This window comes from Centroberyx gerrardi, chromosome 16 (assembly GCF_048128805.1).
Source record: "Centroberyx gerrardi isolate f3 chromosome 16, fCenGer3.hap1.cur.20231027, whole genome shotgun sequence".
Lineage (NCBI taxonomy): Eukaryota > Metazoa > Chordata > Actinopteri > Beryciformes > Berycidae > Centroberyx > Centroberyx gerrardi.
Genome location: NC_136012.1, coordinates 273,251 through 299,625, shown reverse-complemented (window position 1 = coordinate 299,625; position 26,375 = coordinate 273,251). Strand labels below are relative to the sequence as shown.

General features: G+C 41.2%; 1 protein-coding gene across 1 annotated transcript in view; it reads left to right on the top strand.

Moving 5' to 3' along the window:
* atoh8 (atonal bHLH transcription factor 8) overlaps positions 1 to 25,984 on the top strand; it is a 32,345-nt gene extending 6,361 nt beyond the window's left edge. The window contains exons 3-4 of the mRNA XM_071902904.2: positions 1,792 to 1,983; positions 24,739 to 25,984. Coding sequence (XP_071759005.1) covers positions 1,792 to 1,983; positions 24,739 to 24,744 — 198 coding nt within the window. The 3' untranslated portion in view covers positions 24,745 to 25,984. The remainder of the gene's footprint in view (positions 1 to 1,791; positions 1,984 to 24,738) is intronic.
* The last annotated feature ends 391 nt before the right edge of the window (positions 25,985 to 26,375 follow it).

Sequence of the window (26,375 nt, the reverse complement as noted above, 5' to 3'; positions counted from 1 at the left end):
GTGCATTGTGGTGCAAGGAGGAAGTTGGAGACGAGTAGATTAATTTGGTTTAGCTTTTTGATTGGCATTGGCTCAAGTTCATGGACTAGGGGAGAGGAGGGAGGAAATATGACAAAGAAGTCATTGAGGAGATGAAGAAGATATGGAATTTTGTGGTTGTTTAGGAGGATCCAGCATAGTGCTTTGGAAAGGAAGTCAAAAAGGTTGTGGTTGCTTTTGCAGCCGAAGGTGAGCCTGACTGCAAAGGGATTCAACTGTTAATGCTGGGTGGAATCCTTCTGAAAATCCTTTGATGAGAAATTGGACAAAGTTTGGATCTGGATGATGACGGAGGGCAGCTAGAGCTGAAACATTGACGGGAGTGGACAGGTGCAGAGGTGTGCAGAGAAAGGATATGGGCACTGTTGCAAGAGTGAAGTTGGTGTTTGCTTGCTGGGTGGGTGGCTGGGCTATGGAATGGAGAAGATTAGAGACTGAGGGCATATTTGGGGGGTTCGACGAGGTTGGCATCCCGGTGCCAATGACTATGGTTGAAGGAGGAGACTGTTGGGGGAGAGTAGGATGAGTGTTGAGCTGAGAGAGGGGACAGAGGTGAAAGAGAACAGGGATCCTGGTGCCTGGCAATTCTGCTGGGAGAGAGAGCACACATAATTCCAGTGTTACTGTAGCTGACATCCTGGTGCCAGTACTGTAACCATGCAGTGGAGTTTGTGTGATGACCTTGTGTGAAATTGAACATTATTTTTCTCAGGGGCTGGGCCTCTGCTGTGTGGGACACATGGCTGTGTGATAATGCCCTTCTATGCGTTATCTGGCATGATCACCCCAGGGAGATTTCCTGGTTTGTTTACAGCCATGAGTGTTTCGAATATTTTGGCTTTGGAGCGCTGGCATTTGATACCATTATTTTTTAAAGCCCTTTAGAGCCTAACCACTGTCCAGTCAGAGATTTTTGATGGGAGACAACCCGAGGGAGACCTGGCTGGAGCATGGGAGTGGCGGCTCCAAGTGCGATGGGTGGTGGTGTTCTGCACAGCGATTAGTTTGGCGTGCTCTGGAGTTGGGGAAGAGTGGCAACTAATAGGGTTTAATTGTCTGCCAGAAACTTCTCGGGCAGGCTACTCTAAGGGAATGACTTGGGGACGGGGGTCTGAATCTTGGAAGGAGAATATAGACCAGGGATAGGCAACCGTGTGCTATGGAGTGCTGAGAGTATGCAAGTTTTCATTCCAACCAAAGACTACACCAGTTGATTTCATCGATTAGTTTGTCCTCTCTGGTTGAAGGTGTGCTAATCAGTGACCTGTTGTCTGTGAGCACGGAAGAACAAGGGAATGGAGAGGTAGGACAGGTACGTATTTTAAAGGAGATGGTAGGAGGAGGAGTTGAAATATGTTCCTGCTATTAAAGCTCCAATTATTATAGCACATCCTCTGAAAGGAGGCGTAAAGAGTCTGTCCATTCAGAATGGCTGCTATCATTGCTGCAAGACACTGCTGTCAGCAAATCAGACAGTAAGAGAGATAATTTTCCATCCTAGAACCTCAGATAAGATCAGAGAATACTCTAATTTTAAAGGGGCTTAAGGTTGCAAGGATGCCTGCCTTGGTGGTTTAGTCTTACAACTCAAACACGCTATATGTGTTTGCAATTGGTGATGAAGGGGCTATATGTAAGATGAAAGCTCTGTGCTCTTAGCTAAAGCAACTGAGAAACAAAAAATCTTATCTCTTATCATTTGAAAAAGCATCATTTACCTCCAACCCTCTCCCTCCATCTCTCTTTTTCTAGGTGCCATGTTACTCTTATGGGCAGAAGCTGTCTAAGCTGGCTATATTACGTATAGCCTGCAACTACATCCTGTCACTAGCTCAGTTGGCTGAACTGGACTACAGTTCAGACCACAGCAGTCTGAGCTTCTCTCAGTGTGTGGAGCAGTGTACCAGGACCCTGCAGGCCGAGGGCAGAAGCAAGAAGAGAAAGGTAAGGCTGCACTGGCTGTGTTAACACACATGAACACTTCCCTTCTTAACTCGATTACTCAATAAACCTAGCTTTGGGTTGACGCATGCAGACGTCATAATTAGTAACTTACTCCCATATTAAATGGGTTACTGTAGCATGGAAACATCTCACTGCTTTCACTTTGTGTCAATGTCAGACTCCAGACGTACTTTTGGGATCATCATTTCTTTCCTCTTTATTAGAAGTAAGATGCTATTGCTCATAGAGGGTTTATTTTACTGGTTTATTCATAGTAACAGGGAGACTCAATCACAGGTTAACAAGGGCTCATGTAAACAGCATAACCTGAATAAGACCTTAACCAGTGTATGGCCAGTAGCCAGGTTACTCTGGCATGGAAACATAGCCACTGTGTCCACAGCCCACAGAGGGATCTGCAGAGGTGACAGAGTTGCACTGTGATGAAGCTGATAGGTACTGATCGAATCAAATCAATACTACCGAGCACTGAAAAATTCGGACATTCACGACTAAATCATCAAAATTTGTTGTACTGTCGCTGTTCTCAGCCAGTTGCTGTCAGTGTTATTGGATTAGCTTTGCTTGTGATTTGCAGAGCAGCAACGTGCTATGCAATAACCTGCATGGCTATTGGCTACATGGCAGACATAACCCAGTCAAAACAACTCAAAACAATGACCTAGCATTTCAATACACATAAAGTTGAAATGAAGGAAACAATACAATGGCTATGCCAATTCATGTGATGCAACATGTGATGACTTGCTATCTTGTTAGTTCATGCATCTTGTTGCTGGCTATCCCAAATTCCATTAACATTAGCTCAGTCACATAGCCAGACCCTTTTCCACTTTGTGGGGGTCTGTTCATTCATTGGTCCATCCCTCCATCCATCCATCACACATGGTACCTCACATGGTAAACATGGTATTTTCAAAATGACACTGATTTGCACTAGGGGGGTGCTACAATTACAGGTCAAAAACAAGGTGACATATTCATTACTGATTGACCCAGAAGGACCATTCCGTCATTGGTGGGGGACGAGATGGATATAAGTATATGAGCCCTTATATACCCATAAACAACATAGGTGCACAAGCCTAAAACTAGTTTCAAGCACATTTCACATGCTAATGTTTTCATGTCCCAGACCACACCATTGGTGCGGCAGCTAGATATTTAGTTTCAATTACTGTAAGGGGCGTTTATTGAAAATCTGGAGTGTTTACTCCTTTAGTTTAGTTTGTTTGGCCAAGTGAGAACAATGCCATTTGAACTCAGATGACAGCAAATAACCACACTGAAACACCTGAAAATGCATCTCTCGGTCTTCTTCCAAGAGAACAGCAGGGCCATCACACAGTGCTCTCTTTCACAAAACTTTTTATCAGTTTTTCCTAAACAAACTGTACTTAGGAAACCAAACTTTTTTGCAATTGCCCGTTTTAAGGTGTGACCCACAACAGAGCATCAATAGCACAACATCACCATCATGGAAGGAACTTTGAATTGACGGGGAGGTATCTATTATTGTGACTATTATTGTGTCATGTTATAGCTTGTGTGTCAAATACTTGCCTGGAGATTTTTTCAGCCAACAGAATTTGTGTGTGCCGTAAATTGCCCTGTAATGCTGATCTGAGGTCAGTTTTACAGTTTTCATCTAAATGATTTATGCCAGGAGAAGCTAATCTTATTTGATAAGCAGGGCTTGAAATTAACTTTTTTGATCACCAGCCAATATGGCTACTAGATTTTAAAGTTACCAGCCAATCGGAATTTCCACTAGCCAAAATGTTTTTCTTGAAATAAACCAGATTATGAGTGCCACTGGGTTAATTTAAGCATAAGTATTAGTAAAAATAAAAGATATAGCATAATAAATCTATAAATTAACAGTATTTCACTGATATTCATAAATTGCGTTGATTTCAAATTGTGTGGATTTCATCAATACAAGGCTCTTAACGGTGACACTGTCTTGGCCTGCTTGATTGTGAAGCTCTGGAGGTGGCTCTTTGCAGTTTTCGTGGTCTTTGACACTCACGACCCGATCGCCATTTGGCATTAAATGTCCTCATTTTCACCTTCTCCCCTCGTTTGTTTTTATTTTTATCCTGTGTTGCCAACTCTTTTCCAAGGAAAGTTGCTATTGGCTGCTCAGAAAGTCACTAGAAGTCGCCAGATGACGTCGATAATTTGCACATCAATAATGCTGCACTTGTTATGCATGCCGCGGCGTAGCCTGTTTTAATATAAGTGCTGACTCCGCCCACCCGGGCCAGTTTCAGTGTAGGCCGGTAGAAATTACAAGTGGACCCTATCCTACAGTCCCTGCTCTCAGCGGAGGGAGGGGGCTACGCTCTGTGTGGGAAACGCTCATCAGACTTCTCTGGATTAGACAAGCAAGTAGAGAAAACCGGCATCAGCCGTACCAATTTATTGTCAAATGCTTTTTGGATTCAACACATTAACATTGCTTCCCATGGTCAGAAAAAGTTGCCAAATTTGTCGCTAGTCGCTTTTGAGAAATAAAGTCGCCAAGTTGGCAATACTGCTTTGTATACTCGCGGTCTTGCGCAATCGATTCTACCGCAGCCTGCTTCAAATATTTAGAGCTTGGTTCATCACCAGCCAAATTGGCTAGTAACTTTACAATGTTACCCGCCACAGTAAATTTTTACCCGCATTTGGCGGGTTGGCGGGTGTTAATTTCAAGCCCTGCTGATAAGCCCACTTCCTTTGTAAACAAATGTCATGTTCCAGACTATTGATGGCTAAGGTTTTGGTATAATAGAATTACAATGCACATAGAATCAAAACCTCTTGTCTGTGCCTTAGATGGATTTTAGATGTGCTTTGAGACTTTATTTCAGTTAATAGGAATGTTAACAGACAACCAATACTAAACCTGATACCCGATGAGTTACTTAACAGGTGAACTCAATGAGATGAGGGAAAAAAACCAAATGACACTGGCATGCTCCTTTAATTACATATATACAGTACATTGCATAGTAGAAATGTTTCATGGCCAGAGACCAAGACCATTGAAAGTATTTTGTAAAATGTTAAAACATATGGATGTAAAATAATTACAATCAACCAAATCCTGAAGGTTACGTCTGAAAATAAAATGTGTCAGATTTCTCCTAGTTGATGGTGGTACACATCCACTGTTCCAATACTGTCCCTGTTCAGTCTGCTTCTACATAAAAAGTAGCTGCAGTGTGTGTGTGTGTGTGTGTGTGTCTTCATCAGTGGTCTGATAGGAACAATAGATCAGCAGGGTGGTTAGACCAATTAGCAGCCAGTGCTGTGTTCCTTTGACCAATCAGAAAATGATTAGGACAAATAATCAACAGCTCAGAACTGGATGTATTGACAATGGAGTGTGTGTTTGAGAGTGAGAGAGAGAGAAAAAGTATGAGTGTGTATGTGCGTGCGCATGTGAGAGACAGAGAGAGAGAGAGAGTGTGTGTGTATATATATGTGTGTGTGTGTGTCATAGTGTGCGTGTGTGTTTGCCCCCCTGTCAACTTCCTCCCTCTCACTCACACACACCATACAAGTTGTACAACTTGCTTTTCATCACACTGTCTTGTCTCATAAATCAACATCATTCTCAAAACGCTTTCCACAGCAAAAAACACAACATCCAATTTATCAAAGCATCTAATATTCCAGCACAACAATGTGAAACTCCGACCTCCTTGTCGGTGGCGGCCTCTACTGCCAACGAAATGGAACGTAATGTAACAAGTAATGTGATTAATTTTATAAGTAGTAATAAGTAAAGAGTAATTGATTACATTTTCCGAGTACCTTGCCCAACACTGTACACTACAAGTAGTGCTGAAAGTTGCTAACCTATCGGCTGCCTTTGACATGGTTACCCACCAAATCCTCCTCTCCACACTCACTGAGCTTGGCTTCTCAGGATCTGCTGTCCACTGGTTTGAGTCCTACCTCTCAGGGAGATCTTTTAGAGTGTCTTGGAGAGGGGAAGTGCGTCTGGTCTTCAACCAGCCCAAAAGAGCACATGTCACTCCGCTGTTCATATCCCTCCACTGGCTCCCAGTTGCTGCCTGCATCAAGTTGGGCAGTGGTGGCCTAAAGTCCTACCTCTCAGGGAGATCTTTTAGAGTGTCTTGGAGAGGGGAAGTGCGTCTGGTCTTCAACCAGCCCAAAAGAGCACATGTCACTCCGCTGTTCATATCCCTCCACTGGCTCCCAGTTGCTGCCTGCATCAAGTTGGGCAGTGGTGGCCTAAAGGTTAGAGAAGCGAGCTTGTGACCAGAAGGTCGTCGGTTCAATCCCCCGGACCGGCAGGATAAATCTAGGTGGGCAAAGTGAAAAGCAGCGCTTGCCCCTCCCTCATTACCACCACTGAGGTGCCCTTGAGCAAGGCCCTTAACCCTAACCGCTCCAGTGGAGCTGCTCAGTGGCCAGCAGATCAGACTGTGGTTGTACTGGTCAGCTTCCAGGTGTGAATGTGATCAGGGCGTTCCTGAAAAAGAGAGCATTGCTCTCAGTGAAACTCCCCCTGAATAAATAAAGGTGATAAAAAAAAAAAAAAAAAAGTTCAAGTCCTTGATGCTCGCCTACAAAGCAGCAACTAAAACAGCTCCCACCTACCTGAACTCCTTCATTCAGGTCTACGCTCCCACCCGCCCACTACGCTCTGCCAAGGAGCGGTGCCTGGTGCTGCCACCACAACAAGGCCCTAAGTCTCTAGCCAGACTCTTCTCTTCTGTGGTTCCTCTGTGGTGGAACGAGTTACCAAACTCCATTCGATCCGCAGAGTCCCTCTCAATCTTTAAGAAAAGGCTAAAGACCCAGCTCTTTAGCGAACACCTTCTCACCTGATAGACTATGTAATTAAATTAAAAAAATAAATAAATAATAAAAAAAAAATCTTTATCTGCCTCTATGCACTGCCTCGTGGCTCCTATGTCCTGTCGAACTACAACTTAGCTTTATGGCACTTACTCTTGTTGTTCTCTCCTGACTAGATCCTTGCTTGTGTTGTATTAAAATCTCATCTGTACGTCGCTTTGGATAAAAGCGTCTGCCAAATGGGAAATTGTAATTGTAATTGTAAGTACTACTACAACTACTAAAAAAAACCCTGCTGCAACTGCCTCTAGTGCTACCTCAACTACTTGAAACACTTCAACTACTATTAGTACTACTAGTACTGCTACTGCTACTAAACACTCACACAGACACACACACACATGCATACAGAAACATGCAGAACACCCATCAGCGTCCACACACACACATACGTCCATAAACACACACACAAACACACACGTCAGCCCCCCCACACACATGCATATAGAAATACACTACACACACACATACACACACACACACAAGTCTAGTCTCTAGTCTAGCTCTCTCCCTTTGTCTCTCTTTCTCTGTTCTCTTTCACTACTCCTACACCCGAAGACTGCTTTCAGGTTATCATGGGCTGTTCTCTGGTCTCAGCACTGTACGCTTGAAAGATGTTATCCCCTGTCATTTTAGCTTTTGTTAACAGTTCTTTAAGCACAGAGACTGTACCCTCACATTTTAAGCAGGCCGTTGGTCAGCCGCTTCTTAAAAAGCCAAATTGGGCCCAGATGTCGAGCAACTATAGACCAATTTCTAAACTCCCATTTCTGTCTACAGTGTTAGACTACACAATTTGACAGCTTTTGTAAGTAATCATTCCCTCTATGAAAAATTAAAGTCTGGTTTCCGAGCTCATCATAGCAATGAACCTGCCATACTTAAAGTGTCAATTTACTGAGCTCTGACAATTAGTTTTGTTAGATCTCTCTGCTGCTGTGGATTATACCATTTTAAAGCTGGGGTAGGCAATTTTCTTTTTGTATTATTTGCCGAAAATGTCATAACACCTTTTCAGCTATCAGCAATTAAAATGGTCTGAGATAAGATCAGGCCTCTGTGATAGCCGCTGCCTCTGTTTTCAGGCTGTCCATAATCTCACCGCTCCCGGTAATAGAGGTCTGCAACCTGACCCGAACTCGACGGGACCCGAGACACGAGAGTGTTGTATGTCGGGTATTGGCCGGGTCAGGCTTGGTTTTCAAATAAATAATTTGGGCTCGAGTCGGGTCGGGCTCGGTTGTTGTTTTTTTTCATTTTTGTTTTACTATTTCATTTTCTGTTTTACAAATGATAAAGGGAAAATCAAGTCATTTATAAATGTTGTAGTATCTGCCGTTTCTGACCAGGAAAATGAAAAATGCCTTCTCTTTCCGTTTTTCATTTGTGGATTTTGAAAAGAAAATCAAACCACCATTCGTTTGTAATTTTTTAATTTCTGTTTCTGAAAAGAAAATAGAATGACCAAAAAATACACGGACCATGAGGCTATGACTTTTAAATAGGAACATTTTGATTTTGGGTTTCGGGTCGGGTTTGGGCTTCAAATGTTGCATTACAGTCGGGCTTAGTTTCGGGTCGGGCCTGAACGTTGTGGGCTCGGGCTGGGCTCAGGCTTAATTTCCAGGCCCGTGCAGACCTCTACCCGGTAGGCCTCAACCAATCAGGGGAGCTGTCTGTGAGGAGGCGTATCTACTGCCTGTCAAATCACACACGCATATAGCTCAGTCTAGTCCTGACCTCCCTGCAGAGATAAAACAAATATATTCTCAGACGAGATGATGTGAAACAGCCATAATCAAAACTGGAATCCAGAAAATGGATACAAGGAAAACGGATCACAATGCATGACGGGGCCATGTTGTCATCCCTTATGTAACGATTGATGTAATGATTTTTACCTCATACTGCATACCACATACTAAAACACCAATGGGTCGAGCTTCACTAAACGGGGGGGGGGGGGGGTGGGGGGCTGTGACATCACTTGTCCGCTACATACAACGCTGTCATAACTTCTTTACCTTGGCAATTCACTCAGTCAAAAATACTTATACTATTGTAGATATTCATCCCTCAAAGGAGAATTCAAGGCAGCAAGCACAATATAAGTTCAAGTTCAAGTTGAACTTGAACTATAATAAATAATAAATAATAAATAACTATGCAATTCTGTTCCGTCCAGAGTCCAGAGGAAAGTGAGAGTGCATTTATCAGTCTATATGCTTTGTGAGACTAACAAACACACCAGCTTACTCCCATTCACAACCTGGAGGAAGGGCATCACCATACGGGCAGTTTCACACCAATTCACACTCATGTGACTCTTAACAACTCACATGACTTCATGGTGTGAATCTCCCTCAGAGGTTAAATGCTGGGGAATTCTAGCCTGATATTCAGACTGAATGGCCATTTCATTACCACTCAATTATTCAGCCTGAAATTGCCTCCTTGTTAGCCGTTTTCTGTGTGGGGAGGGGTTGATTTTCCTGATGTATCTGGCCACTCAGTGACACTGAGTGACACTGATGCTGGGCGTTTTTACTAACTTCACCAAAAATGTTGGTCAACCAAAATTTTTTATTTGTTACATTCTGTATCTAGTGCTAGTAACCATTACAATTTTGTTGTTTTTGTTGGATTGGTTTGTCAATAAGTCGCAAAAAGAAATTTGCCACAGGAAGTTGTAATGCACCGGTTTAGTTGTTACCATGATGATGTGAAAAGGGCAAATTTTGGGCAGGTTGTGGAGCGATTTAGTGAAGGCCAGAGCTGGCAACAGGAAGTTGTAATGCACCTGTTTCTCAATGCAGAAGCTGTTACCATGACAATGTGAAAAGGGCCTATTGGCCAAAAGGGGGCACGGTGGTGGGCGTGGCATATCACAAAAAGGCGTATAACTTCCTTGCGGGGTGTTGTCAGACATGGCAGAGGTCTGTGCTCTACTGAGCACATTTTCTAGTTATTAATATTATTTTTATTGTATCCTTGTACAAGCACTTAGAACACTTTGCTATTGTAGTATTCATACAATACCATTACAGTCATAGTTTATCAGGAGTCTGTCAAAGCAAAATTTCTACCTGGTTCACTTCCCTACGCAGTGGCCTCAATTGCCCTTGTTTAGAAACATACACTAGCCAAACTGGGTGACCACAGGCCCGGCTCTGGCCTTTTGCTGCCCTAGGTTAGATTGTGGATTGCCTTAGGCAAGATTGTGGAAAGCTTACTAAATCGAGGCCTACTGAAAATCTGAAACTAAATAAATAGGGAGGTTTTTAAAAAAGAAAAATCATATAATTTTAGATGGGCTAGGACTAGGTTGTCCATGCCAAATAACTTTGTGGACATGAGTAAGACTACTAACTAGCCCCTGTGGTTTCAAAGCTAATTCTGATATTTCCAACAGCACCTTGAAGGCAGCATCATTTGTTAGGGCGACTCAGCTGCAAATTTATGCACAACACAGTCTGTCACTGTCAGCTCAGCATATAAAAGGTGCAATTTACCAATTTACAAAGTAAAGTTGGCAGGAGGAGATGGGCCCCCACCTAGTGGGGGATGGGCCATTTCACGAGCAGCCAGTCGGGCGGAATGTAGTATCACGAACTGTTACAACGCATTCTGATTCACATGGATTTCTTTTCTTCTATATATAATTTCATACATACATGGACCATACAGTTGCAGTTATGAAAATTATGAAATTAGAAAAAGCTTAAAACATTTATTTGAAAAATGAAAAGAACACAAAGATAAATTACAAACGAAATCCAAATATTATGAATGGCATGTAATGTTAGACTAATTGGGTTCGCCAAATAGATCTGTGGAATACAAGTGAAGCAATAAAAAGGTGAATGTTAGCTAACTCACTGGCTTCATATTGTATATGTCATGAACAAGCACATAAAGCACACCTAACCCGAAACCTCAATTTTCTGTGCTCTGTTCTTGTCTGCACATATTAAATACCAGTGGAATACTCTTGCAGAATACTATTTTGATAAAAGCAAGCCGGCACTGTACGTATAGATCTGCACGCTCCCGAAGCAGTGCTCAGATATACGTACTTTGCTTATGCTCTGAGATGACGTCTCACAAAAATATCAGCCTTTTTTTAAAAAAAAATCATCCTTCATGATTAACAATTTCATAATTCAAAGAGTAGTTTTTGGACTTGTGCAATGTCAAAGGTAACTTCTAACAGTTTTAGAGGAGTGCCTTTTCTAATGGCCTGCTATGGGGAACAACCTGATCTCACACAAATATGTGAAATGAACACAGATTACATGTTGGTGGCACGTAAAGTGTGAAAATTCTGTGTTCCCAGCACTAAATTGAGTTATATGAAATAGCAACCCGTTCTCATTCCCAACTTGTCCTATGTTGACTCTGTCAAATCCCTTGGCGTCGCTATAACAACGCTAAAGGTACCCTTTCGCGTCTGTATAGGATGCACCGGGTGTTCCAGAGACTCCATGGTAAAACCTCTCGCCGCAGTATTGGACAACAACTTTCTCTCCTAGACCACGGAACACATAGTCTAGCCTACATTTTCTGGCCAAATAAGGGCAAAAAAAAACAAAAAAACGCTTGCATTTTCAAGTATTTGATGTCACCTGCTAGATAAAAAAATAAATTTGGCTCATAACCTATATATCAAGTTATTTCAGTGGCATCTCAATAAACTCCATAAAAGATAGCACTTTATAACGACTGTATTGTTACCCTCTACTTTACAATAAGCATAATTTAAATAGAAGAACGCAGCCAGGAGTTCCGTTTCTAAACGTTGCATAATCCGTTTCGTCATTGAACATACCTCTTTCTGCCCATGAAACACAGCTGATGAAATCGCAGCAAAATAGCATCAACAAAAGTATATTTTTGTAATTTTTTTTATTATATCCTCTTATAATATCAACCCTTTGGTTCAGATTGTATTGAATCTTTGTAATATTGAGCAGTTTGCCTTTTTATAACCGTAACCTTCCACCCAAAAAACTACAGTTTGCACTGTTTGGCACTTCCTATGATCACTTCACAATAAAAGCCCTGCTGCGTAGGTTTTCTAGTTTTGTTGTTGTTTCTCCCATAGTTGACGTTGTAAACATGGAATTGACAATCTTTTGTCAGATTTGAGCCATCTAAATGGGAAGCAGGAGAATTTCAGAAAATATTGCATTTCAACCCAACTCAGTCCCACCTGCCATCAATAACCCCACTCCCATGAAAGTGCAGCTCAATAGCTTTCTAGAAAAGTTGACCCCATGTCTCTAGCCCCTTCTGTTGCTGCATAATAAGCCTTCAAAAGTGGCCCGGGGTCAGAGTTCAAAGGGCAATATTGCAGTGCAGGAACCACCCATGTTCTTCATATTGACATATGTTACTCTCCAGGTCAAGGCCTTTCCAAAAATGTCTTTAATGTTGTCCTATGGCAAAGTTTAATTTTCACTTCTGTCTGGCTCAAGCCTCTTTCAGGCGTAGTTTCTGAGATCCTTTGAGACTCCAGCCTTCCCTTATTTGGGCAGAAAATGTAGGCTAGACTATGTGTTCCGTGGTCTAGGAGAGAAAGTTGTAGGCGTCCAATACTGCCGTGAGAGGTTTTACCATGGAGTCTATGGAACACCCGGTGCGTCCTATACAGACGCGAAAGGGAACCTTTTGCATCACTATCGTGACGCCAAGGGATTTGACAAAGAGTCAACATAGGACGAGTTGGGAATGAGAACGGGTTGGAAATAGACACGACTATAAACAGGAAGTAGTCTCACATTGAAGTAGCGCAGTGGAAAATAAGGGTGTCGTGGTTGGGGTTTTGGACGGGCGTATGCATTTGCCTTCAATGCCGGCAACCAGGGTTCAATTCCTAGCTTTTACGAAGGAGATTTCTACCGTGAGTCAAATTCAATTTTTTAGCTAAAGTTTTTCTTATTTAACCACGACCAAAGCCTTTCCCTAATCTAAAGTTGTTTTACTTGCCTAAACCTAACCGTTAGCCAACCTTTAGCTGGAAATGCTGTGTCCAATTTGTGCTATCGCCACAGAACCAATTTGAGTTATTGTCACAGAATCCAATTCGTGGTGGAGGAATTTAATTTTCAGAGTTTCAGAGTTTGCGCTCATTTCACGACTTTTTATGAGATCATGTTGATGGGGAAAATGCTTTCTGGGCTGCATGAGAATTTTAAGCTGCAGTACTAACGTCAGCCACCATGCCAAATTGGCAGCAAGGCTTAGATCCGACCCACAGAGGCTGGGTAAGACCAAACAGTGCTCTCCTCACCTTGTATTGACTGATGCTTGCTCACTTGGTGTTATAGTCTTGCTAATATGTGCAAGTTTTGCAACTGCAGTAGGTAATTTATGCGTGAGAAAAAAATCCCAGCAAATAGATATGGAATTTATTAAGTTTGGGTAATGCTAACAGGGTATTATGTTATGATATTGAAAGACAACTAACCTACTGGAGCATAGCAATATAGTATAGTGGATTTATTACCTCCGCCAAGGAGGTTATGTTTTCGGTGCTGTTTGTTTGTTTGTTTGTCTGTTTGTTTGTCTGTTAGCAGGATTACGGAAAAACTACTGGCCCGATTTTCATGAAACTTCATGGAAGGGTGTAGCATGGGCCAAGGAAGAACCCATAAAATTTTGGAGCGGATCCGGATCCGACTCACGAACAAGTAATAATAGCACGAACCTTGGAGGAGGTCTGCGCAGTTGCTAGGTTGCGAGGTTCGCGCGCCACAAATTTTGCAATTGCAAACCTGCCTACAGACCCGCGCGAGGTCGCTTCGCTTGGTCGCTTCGCTTGGTCGCTTCGCTTGGTTGCACACCTCCCAGATTTTATAACTTGTTGCGAGCCGCGCGAGTGTCGCTCAGTTCAAAATTGGTGAATTTGAGGGAAGACTTGCTGAGCTGGTACGCTCATACCAGCAATTGTACAACCCATCATTGAGAGATTACAAAGAGCATCAAATGGCCCAAAACTTCCTGCTTTACAGGGTATTTTCTCTCTACCGACCCCTGTCTTTGTGGAGAGTACTGCAAGGGAGAATGCGCCAAGTATAAATGCCTTCATGCTCTGTTGAAGTGTGCGCGCCATCCACGAAAGCACCCGGGCGAAAGTATAACCAAGCTTTAAGAGACACTATGGACTCGCTGTTGGAGAGTGTATTGAATTGTATTGAATTGTTGGCTGCTTAAAATGTATCTTAGGTGCATCAAATCATTGATTTTGTACCGAGATGTGTATTAAATCCGTCTCAGAAGGAGAGATACACACTCTTAGATTCTGTACTTTCATTGTCTGCTTTTGTTAAATAGAGCTGATTGTATTAATGTGAATATAGCTATATATAATATTGATTTTTATTATTTTGAACTGCTGACATCAGTGGATTCGCTGCACTCTTTGCTGCCTGTGTTGACACACTTTTGGAATTTGTGATGCCAAGTGTGAGATATCAGAACTTACAAAAAATTACCACTAAGAGGCTGATATGAACTTTTTTTTTTTCCAGTCTGCGACTTGTATTTATGGTAAATCTGATATGTATGCGACATAAAAGCCCACTATGTTACAAATTTTGGACAGTCTGGTCTTCAGTTTGCAAGGGATATTTTTTGTCTTAGGGATCTGTTTGTGTAACAGTGCTCAGAATGGAAAACAAGTCCAACATCAGCAAATCATAAGATAACAGGATGAAACTTTATTGATCTCTGTGGGGAAATTGGGTCATCACAGCAGCAAATAGTAAAAGGATACAGCAAAGAAAAGTAGAATATGAATAAGAATAGAGCCAATGGGGAGTATTAAATATAATGCAACTGAGAATTACAACACTACAATGTGTTAGGTTAAGTAGGAAGCAGGAGGGTGTGTAAATAACAGCAGGAGATCATACAGTTAAGAAAGTTTCTGTCATTTTTTTTGTCGACTTGAGTTGAATGTTAACATGGTTGTATGGCCCAAAGGGCCCATGAAACACAATCCCATTGGAAATAATCCATGTGGATATTTCAAAAAAATATTGGAAAGTGAGTGTCTTTGTACAAAAAGGTAAAGTCGTAGTAGTTGTGTGGTAGAAATGAAAAGACATGGTGGACTAGGTGTGTACAACTCTCAAATCCAACTTCACACTAATACAGTCATGCTGCTCTTTTAGAAGGAAACTAGCTGAGGGCTTTTTCCCCTGCTGGCGGGCTGTTACTGTGTGTGTGTGTGTGTGTGTGTGTGTGTGAGTGTGAATGTGAATGGGTGTGTGTGTGTGTGTGTGTGCTCTAGAAGTCCCAGACACCAGATGTTTAGAGTGAAGGGGGAAGTGGAGCTGGCGCCATGAAGGGCAGAGGGCAGTGAGAAGGCACGCGAACTGAAACCACACACACACACACACACACACACAGACACACACACTTGGCACATTCCCCAGCAGCCTCTCCAACACATTCCCCTACTCTGCCTCCCCAGGCCATCTGCTCCGACACACTTTGAAACAAGGAAGGAAAAAAACACGGTGATCATCAGTCTGTCAGCCGGCAGCAGCTGCTCAAGAGACAGAGGGAGAGACAGGGGGGAGAGAGGAGGGGGATAGTGGGGGCTGTGGGAGAGGGGTGGGGGTGGGGTGGATAAAGGAGGAGTGCAGCAGAGGGCTAGAGGGTTTCTGGCTAGAATTAAATGCTTTTCTTTCTCAGAGCAGAGCCACTGAGTCTGACAGGAAAGTTTCCAGGGAAAAAAGAGTTTTTTTCTACTGCTCCAGCATGCTGATTATGCACTACTATAGACATAAAGTCACACAAGCAACAGGAAAAATAACTGAACTGGAACCTAACCTAACTGGAAGAAAGTTGCTTCTTCTGTCGCTTTTACACAGTTATAGGGCGGATCTCTGAGCTGTTTCAAATGGGAATAATAACTTATTTTAACTTTAATAATCTACCACTCACATCATTTTGGGAGAAAATTTTGAAGATTAGATTAGATGAAAGCAAACAGAGGTATCAGTACAACTGAGGCAAAACAAAATGTGAGGTATAACATTTTGTAATAATGTGCAGTATAAAATAAGTGAGAAATTAAAATAAGGGTTCATTATTTGAGGCCAGCCTTGAACAGAGTCCACATGTGTTATTCATAAGGTTGTGGATTAAGTGGATTAAATCAGTATTTGTGAACATCAGCAGCCATGGCTCCGGTCTGTCCTGTTGCTTAGACTGTTCTTGAAGCTGTTTCATAGACTGACATTGTGGAGTTATAGAGTAGTAGTCTGATCCTTTACAACCAATGAGTTTCATTACACAGTGTTCTTGCTTAGATCCAAGTTTAAAGCAACTATGGCTAAAAGTTAGGAACACTCTCGCTTTAGATCCAACACACAAAAACACTGCAATCCGCTGGATGATTTTGAATTAACATTAAATTTACATGAACTAATGCAAAATGAACCATTGAACGCAAGTTCAATGGTAAATGGACTGCATTTATATAGCGCTTTTCTAGTCTACTGACCACTCAAAGCACTTTACAACAATGCCTACATTCACCCATTCACACACACATTCATACACCGATGGCGGCTAGCTACCACGCAGGGTGCCGGTGCAACCATCGGGAGCAATTTGGGGTTCAGTATTTTGCCCAAGGACACTTCGACATGCGGACTAGAGGAGCCGGGGATTGAACCACCGACGTTCTGATTAGTGGACGACCCGCTCTACCTCCTGAGCCACAGCCGCCCCCTCAATGGTCCGGAACAATGCCAGTAAAACGCACCGACATAAATCAACGTCCATAACTTGTCCATAACATAACTTAAACATAACTTAAAGTACACACATTCAATAGTACAGCATGGTGGTTTGAATCAGTGGGAGAAATGGCACTGTTTGCCTGTAACCAATGCCTTGAACCTGGGCACAAAAGGTGTGATTGCCAGGCGGCACCCAAGTGTTCATTGGTCAAACTGCTGCGGTAGGAGTTTTTCACAATGTTCATTGTGGAAAATCCAGATATGCGGAATGGCAATAACGTTCGCAGGTCCTGGGCCTCTGACTGACAGTGACAATTCGTTGTCATAGCAATGACATTACGCTTTGTATGATTGGACCAGAGCGAACGCATCCACAGAAACTGATGACGGGCGTGCGGCACACACAAACATACACACAAGCGACTCCGTGAAAGTAAAAATCAAGGATGGTAACTTGCGCTCTGCAATGCACTCGCGGACACAAGTAAATATATGCACGTTCAATCACACAATGTGTCGGACACAAGAAAATATATTGCTACATTAACTAACATTACATTAACTTCTGTCTAATGTGACACAAGGTCCGGTCCAGATTGATTTGTAGTTCAGAATCACAATCAGAATCCGATCCTTTTATTGGCCAAATATATTTGCACATACAAGGAATTTAGCTTAGTGGTTGCTTGTGTACTTGTGTACTATGACAGAAGGAATAAAACACAATATAAACCAATAAAAACAGTTTATACAAAACAAGAAAAACAGTATATATATAAAACAGTATATAAACAACTCAAAAACAAAATAGAAACAGTAGAAGAAAAGATGAGATCAGAAACAAATACAGAATATAGTTATTGTTCGGTCCGGATCTGGACCTTGGTCCGGAGATTGAGAAGCCCTGGTCTATGCTTTAGCTCTCATATAGCCCAGGATCTTTTTGGCAATGTATAGCCCAGTTTTAGAGCTACTATTACATCAAAAATATGCATCGGAGAAGTACAAAATAATGCTGTATTTTTATCATTTACCCCAGAAGACATAGTCTACTAAACTTTCACTTTTAAACCCTATGAAGCCTAATTTTAGCCTAGACGTTATAACCACTTCAACGTCTTTTAAAAGGCAAATCAACGTAAAATAGCTAAGTGCAAACAGTTGAAAGTCAGTTGATTGCTTTAAACTATAACTAAGGCTACAAAGTTTCAAGACCTTAGAATGAAAATAAAAAGACCACCTTCAATGCTGAAATGAATGTGAAAATGTCTTGTCAGTCTGGGTCCACATGATGGGCTGGACTGGGCTGGGCTTCTCACTAGAGACACAGCACAACCTTTTAAGACCAGTAAAAATGAACTGAACACTTAAAGGCTATATTTAACAGTATTCAAGTATTTCTGAGGCTTTCAATATAGAAAATCAAATTCAGTATTTTAATTACAGGACTTTTTGCCTTTGGTTAACACCGTACTGAAATTAGTGGTATCATTATAAGACAACTACATACATTAAAACCAAAAAAAAACAAACCATAATCCTCAAGAATATATAATTGTGCAACAGTTTAGAGGTCAGTTGATTGTTATTTACTGATAGTTCCGTCTATCTATCTATCTATCTAGGTGCCCTGAAAATGCTACAGGCACTAGTGTCCTGGCGGGCTTGTCTATCCGGCCACTTACAGACGTTTTCGTGGTGAACTGACCAGCAGCAAATAAGTTAGGTTGCGCTTTGTTCAACTAATCAAGTTTGTTTACACACAAGTTACACTCTTTTTTATTTATTTTTATGCTGTAATGCAGCCAATACAGATGGCAGGCTTGGTAGTCTACATAATCAGTAAACAAATCTTTTGCAATATATAAGCCAATGTGCTTGCATATTTTATTCCACCATATTACATTATGTCATTTTTTTGTAGCCTAGGCTTACTGAGGCTGCAATTCAACACCTATTTGTCCATTACCACAAGACGGAAAAGGGTAATAAAGCTTATCACATGGATTGATTTCGGAGGTGTCACAATTGATTTTATCATAACACTTGTAGCCAAGCTGTTTTGGTTGTATTTTAGTTGTTAAAAATAATTCAGAAGTGAGAGCTTATTGGTACACTTGTTAGTCTGAGTTCATCTCAGGGTGCCACTCCATTCGGTCAAACTGATGCATGAGCATTTTTAAGGGACGTTTTTTTTTACAAATTATCGGCCGTTTAAGCATTTATTAGTATATATAATTAAACTTTCTTCACAAAGAATATCCTCATTTAGCTTAATAAGTAACGTGTTACGTGTGTTACGTGTGTTACGTGTGTGGGTTACGTGTCCTAGTTCACAAAAAAGCTGTTGGCTAGCGTGTTATCTACCAGTTGATATAAGAAGTTTTGGCAGCGAAAAAATATCTTTGATTTTATTTATTTAAAATAAGCTTGTGTAGTTTTCTATTTTGTAGACCATTAAATAAAAGTGGAAAATACAGTTAAAAGAAAGATTGGCTGTACTGTTCATTTAAAAAAATTAATTAATTATGAGACCAGAGAAACAGGCCCGGATCTACTAAAGGTTTGCGCCACTGCAAATCGCATTGTGGGTGCTAAAACCTTGTTATCTGATCTGCTAAGACAGCGCACAGGGAATTTGCGCTTGAAATCATGGGTTGATCTGGGTGCGCCGTTTTTTGTGATTTGGTCTCATTGCATATGCATTTGTGGGTGTTTCAAGGCTGAGGCGCAGAATAAAGGCAGGGATTTATGGAAATTAGCAGTGGACGGGATTTATCAAGAGGCGGTGGCTGTTATCATCTGTTGATTGCGCACAGAATTTAAGACCTAGGAAAAGCATGTATCATTTTGTGCATATAGCTCCACCCAGACAGTCTCCGGAACCGGCTCCAAGATCAAAGTGACTCAATCATCTCCACAGCAAAACATGCAGTCATTAGATTGCATCCCTATTACTATTCCAATTAGGTTTAAACGAGTGTGCTGACTTAAAATGCTCCAATATTCCAGTTTAAAACTAAATTGAGGTAAGGTGGTAATCTCCCAAAGAGGGCTTTGTAAATAAGCATATACTGGTCTTTCATAATAGAAAGGGAGAGCCAACCAACTTTTTCATATAGAATGCAATGGTGAGTACTGTAACTATCACCTGTTATAAAAGAGCTGAGTGATAAACTGCATCTAATGACTTGATGGAACATGCATTTCTGTAGATTACGTCCCCATAATTCAAAACAGAAAGAAAAAGTGACGCTATTAGTCTCTTTCTAGCAGACCATGGAAAACAGGAGCTGTTCTGATACAAGGAGCCAAGTCATTTATTAAAATATCAATATGTGTTTTAAAGGAAAATTTCTCATCCAACCAAATTCCAAGGTATTTATAATGGGGAACTCTTTCAATACATGTGCCATTGAAAGTGAAGAGCTGAAGATCATAAGCAGCGTTTGTTGCTCTAGAAGATAACATATATTTAGTCTACTTTTAACATCAATTTAAGATCTAACAGTGATTTTTGCAGATCATTGAAGGCATTTTGCAGATGATGTATGACAGCTTGTATAGGATTTTAGAATGTGAAAAACAATAAAGAATAGTGTCATCTGCATAAAGGTGTACATTACAGGCAATTGTTGAGGAAATCACTCAAAATCGTTTTAGGAGTTTGCTGGAGTAGTTATTAGTATACTAGTACAGGGGTTCTCAACCTTTTCTACTTCAAGGCCCACCTATTCATACTTGTAACGGGCCAGGGCCCTTTAAAAAAAAGATCCCAAATTATTTTGGCTAATCTATTCTAATAATCTAATCTAATAATCTATTCTAAGTGTATTAATGAACTACAACAACACCACTCGCTGTTATACAGGCGGGAGCCCTCGAATTAAATAAATACAATAAGAACAAAGGGTTCTTTAAGGTTCTTTAAAATTGTATGGGTGTGCCAGAAGCCAACATAAAACCATAAAAGCAGGGCATTCTCAGTCAAAAGGGATTTATTATACAAAAGTGGAGTCTGGCCTATTAACACAACAAGAACTAATGATTAAATAATTGCCACAGCAAACAAGGAAGTAACCTGTCTTTAGGCCTACTCAACAAGTTACTCAACCAAGCATAATTCAAAAGAGTCGGGACCCCCGACAACAGACGTCAGTGTTACCCACAGGCTGAAAATGTACTTTCTTTAGGGTTCATTACTTTAAATTGTCTTTACATTGTGTCCAGCAGAACCTAACTGGCGGAATATGCAATTAAGTCTCTGCACTGCACTCATGTTAACTTTCTGAGTGTTGAGCAGTGTTGGAACTGTCCGATTGAAAAGTATCAAGTTACTCTTTACCGTTACAACACATGCGAGTTCAGAGAAATTGTGGAATTTTATATTTTTTTACGAACGTTTTCAGAACGGGAGACGGACTGTCAGGTTGAGTACAGAGCTACTGCATCGCCAAATGACAGACATGATGTGATGCGCACATTAGACGCATTACAGAGCGATTTAGATCAATTTCTATACATTGATTAACTGTTTATGTTGTGCCGGCCATGCCGATATTGTGGCGCTGCCACAGTTTATGTATCGGAAACAATCTACTGGTTTATTTAAGAATATGAGCGTATCTACGTGGTCAGGGATGAGTCCAGTGCGCAGCCTGGTGACAGTCAGTCCATCCGCTGAAACACACGCAAAAAGTGAGCTTCAACTTGAAAACATTTCGCGGCCCACTAGAGGGCGCTCACGGCCCACACATGGGCCGCGGCCCAGTGGTTGAGAAACACCGTACTAGTATACAGTTTAAGCTACACAGAGAATAATGGTACAGGGAAGTAATTTATACAGTGGACCACATGGTTGTAGCCAACTGGTATGCAAACTAAGTTGTAGTAACAGACTAAAAGGGCAGTATGCTTATTTTCAAAGTGTTTCTGATGGTGGCTCATTGTCTCTGGTTAGTTCTGAGGTTGTTTGCTGCTTCATCAGTGCTGTTTTTCATCTTCATCACTATCAAAGCAAAATCATTTATGTAATGTATTACATTTATAGTTGTTTGAAATCGTACTGCCACCAGCACCAATCACTTTCTTGTCCACCACTGAAGGTGACGCATGTAGGTTATGCTGGCATCTCAGAATGTCTAGTAGCCTATCGGGCATCGAACACAGCCTGAGAATGGCAATAGAACATTTTTGTTTTTGTGGCTTTTTGCCTATATTTGATAGGTTAGTGGAGAATGACAGGAAAGTGAGGGCAGAGGGGGGATGACACTCAGCAAACGGCAACAGCCGGATTCAAACCCATGCTGCTGCAGGAAGGACTTTGCTTTAATGGTATGGGCTCTACCAGTTGAGCCAAATAACCCTAACCCTAAATAGTACATCTTTAGCATGTTTCGTAAGTCTGAACACAGTCTGATGTGTTTACATCAGCTCTGCTTCTCCGGGATTTCAAAGAGGACAGGAGAGAGACACAGGCCACGGACAAGAGAGAGATATACAGAGACAATACGATGATGAGAAGGAAGGGACAAAGATAGAAAATGTGAGCAAGGAGAAAAGAAAGAGGACAACAAAAGAAGAAAGAGAATGAGCAATAGCCATGAAAGGGAGACAGAGCGAGAGACAGTAGATAGGAGAGAGAGAGATACAGACAGAGACAGCTTTTGATATTTAGCTTGGTGAGCAGCCAGATAGAGCCAAGGAATGCAGTTTCCTTTCAAATGACACACACGCACGCACGCACGCACGCACACGCGCGCACACACACACACACACACACACACGCACACACACACACTCTTCCTTCAAATGTACACCATGTGCATATATGGGAGACTCATGCACTAGGGTGTGTGTGTGTGTGTGTGTGTGTGTGTGTGTGTGTGTGTGATGCTGTTTGAGTTGATTGGCCTGCACTACTGGTGTGTCTCCCTGTTTATTCCAACTTTGCTCAACTCTCTCTGTCTCTCTCTGTATTGGTGGTTTTTTTCCGCTCTGTAGCAGTGCTGTATGCTGTATGTAGAGGTTGTTCTGTTCCACTCAGCAGCTCTGTCATTACATCCATACTGTTTCAGATAAATTCTCTGTACCCTTTCACACTGTTTATATTGTGTGTTCTGTATTGTATGCTATGTCCATTTATGCAGCACATATGCACATTGTCTAAGTTCAGTCCCGTCAACTGACCTACAAAGTACAAAGTTCAAACCATTTCAGTTGGGCCAGTGGAAAAAAGATAGATACACATGCAATATATACATTGCCATTGTATTATTTCCTTTTTAGAGTCAATTCTGCAAATCCTGATATTAGTACTTGCAACACACGCTAGAAGTGCTGGTTTCTTTTTTCTGTTTTATGAAGACTCTGCTCCTGTAGTGCTCTAGAGATAATTTCGCTGTGGCTTTGAGAAGAATGGAGGCTCCACTTGACCATCAGGAACAATGGCAGATGCCATAAAAACAGCACCAACAAATTTCAAGGCAGATGGTTGGGCAGATTTCAGATTGAAAAACCAAAAGCAGCAACATGAACTCAATGAAAGTAACATCATCTGTAAGCTCTGACATTAAGTATTAAATTACTGGATACTGACATTAAAATACTGTGGTAACACCATTTGTAACACCATGAATTTACACACACACGCATACACCTTACTAGACAGCAGTTGGATGTTAAATCTGACAGAACCGTTTATTAGTGTGTGTAGCTCACAAAGAGTTATTTTCAGCATTTACGTTCCATGTTATTACCAGTTATTTCAGTGAGTGTTTCCATGTTATTACCAGTTTTTCAGTACACTTAAAGATATAGAAGTCGGCCTTTTTTACATTTTAGTCAATATAGGGAAATAAAATCTTAAAAATCTGCATCAATACTGCACATAACCATGTATTACAATACAAAAAAGAGACACGGTATAGTTTGTATAATTTCACTGCAATTTCAGTCATGTATACTGTATGTAATACACTGTGATAATATTGAATCGTAATGCATTGTATTGTATAGTATCAATATTGAATTGCCTGGTGAGCTCCTTGACAATACCCCAGCCTCCAGTGTCTCTATGGCTATGTACACACTGCCAAAATTTGGTAGTGACAACCAAATTTATGAATGAGAGTGAATGTGCATGTATGGTACACATTTAAGCAGACCAGACTACACAGTCTTGTCATTTTAGTTGGAGAGAGAGGGAGTGGAGAGACTCCTGTTACCCGTAATCTCGCAATGGCTGTAAATAATGTCTGTAACCATAGTAACGTTTACTTCAGACCAGTATGGCGGCTAACGTCGCCTGTGTTTTTAGTTCAATTTATCCATTAGATCTTAAAGGCATACTGAGGAGGATTTTCCCCCTTGAAATAGCATAAACTCATCCAAAGATTATCCTACTCAATCATTACTTATTGGTAGTCTGTGACAGTGTCTGTGTCTGAAGAGACCCTGCCTTCTGCCTTATTTCTGAATGTTTGGGCAGTTTCTGGGCGCCAACCTTTTGGCAGTGGGTTTGTACGGCTGCAACCAATACCACTGCTAAATCGTTTTATATCTAAAATCCACGCTGGCTACAGTAGCGATCCCAAACTCTAATACAGAGTAACTGGAGTTCTGGTCAGAGCTAGTGTGTGTCGTGAGCTGCCAGCTAGCTACCGTTGTTAGCGTAGCTTCTTTGTAGTAGAAAAGCTGATAGCTAAGCTAACTGGCACCTGCCTGTCCAACAGAAAACAGGCCAACTTGCGTCATTCTTCAGCCCTCATCCTCTCCTTCAATACTCGCCAACGGGTGAAAGCCAAACCCAGATTCACTCTCGTTTTGGAACGTACCTTGTCTACAAATTTTCTATCCATCCTGTTTCCTCAATGTTGCAGTTGTTTCTACCAGTTCATATCAACTATCAAGTTCATGGCGTGGAAAACTAGACAATATGACACTACCGCTATCAGTGATGGTTTGTTAAAGGCATACTAAGTAGTGTTTTGCTGGTTGTGGCTTGTAAACACAACTTTCAAAGAAACCAGTTTTTCTCTTGTCAGTTTCAGTTTGGACTGTTTTCATGGACTGATTCCTCCTTGTGTTTCAGGAGTGAATCCTGATGGAGGCGAGCAGGTCCAACACATACAACCTCTCACAACACTATGTGGACTTTGGACACTGGGAGGAGAGGAGGAGAGGAGAGAAGAGAAGAGGATAACTGGAGAATGGAGAAGAGGATTTGTTACTGGACTATACCTGTCTTGCTATCAGTCATAGATTGCTCTCACTGAACATCAGCAAATGGACTTAAGTCAATGCCTATCAGGGGTAGGAGCTGTGACACAAAGAAAAGGATGTAGAGGCTTTATGGACAACTACTGAGCAGACAAATAGGCAGCAAGACAGACTAAAGTGGGCCTGAAAAGGAGAGAAGTGAGAGATGAATCTGTAGAACTTGAATTAAAAAACAGATTGAGCAGACCAGAAGCTCATTGATTGAGCAGCAGCCTGCTAAATACCGCAGTAACTCTCTAACACCCACTTAACTATGCATACTTTGATTATATTTGATATAGGCAAAAGTTGCAGTGCTTCATTTACTATGCCCTGCTTATTTGAGCATCTTCACTGATGTCAAATGTCATGGTGTGGGGAAGAGGAAGCGTTGGATTGTGTGAATATGTGGTGAACAGACAAACATAGTGAGAGCCTCCATGTTTGAACTTCATATCAATACTGCTGGAAATCACATTTTTGCGATGCTGAAAGCCTAAAGGGGCATAACTGCTGTGTCTGTTGTTGAAACATGCAGTGTTTTTGAAACAACAGGCTAGGCCCTAAAATGAATGACAAATCTGTTTCTTATGCCTCTCCACGTGACAAGAGTATGTCAGGAGTATGCTGAAGAGAATATTTTCCCCAAATTTTAGGGCTTTTAAGTTTAAGGATTCACTGAAGTATGGTTTAAGGGAATTACTTATTTACAGCTCATGGTAGGTCATTGTTGCAAATATTTATGTTATACATTGGACTTTAACATTCACTGTTATACACTGATTATTAGATTTTGTTAAACTCATCACATAATGCGCTGTAACATTCTGTCAATGGTTTCACATAGGACTGTAACATTCTACCAAATCTGTTCTCAGTTAGCCATGCTTTAACTTGTACCCAACAGATGTGAATGTGTCATCATATTATGTATTACCCAGCAGTTGTTCAAACAGGTATGGATAAAGTGGCTTGTTGGTATTTTCTATTACTCGTCCAGTATTGTTCATCTTCTGTTCACCTAGTTGTAACTTGGTATATTTTTTAATCAAAACATTAAACTATATTTTCTAATTTTAGTTACCATTCAGTATGTTCTTCATCAAAACATCAAGCTAAAATTACCTGTTACTAGTTGCTATTTGGGATGTTGTTTACTGGAATATTAAAAATGTCCTATCCTGTCCTGTCTCTTTTCCTGTCCTGTCTTGTGCTGTTCTGTCCTGTCCTGTCCTGTCCTGTCCTGTCCTGTCCAGTTCTGCTCTGTTCTGTTCTGCCTGTTCATGTCTTGTTATTTCCTGTCCTGTCCTGTCCTGTCCTGTCTATCTATCTATCTATCTATCTATCTATCTATCTATCTATCTATCTATCTATCTATCTATCTATCTATCTATCTATCTATCTATCTATCTATCTATCTATCTATCTTCTTATTTGTGTGTTGATCTGATGGGTGTGGGCACAACATGG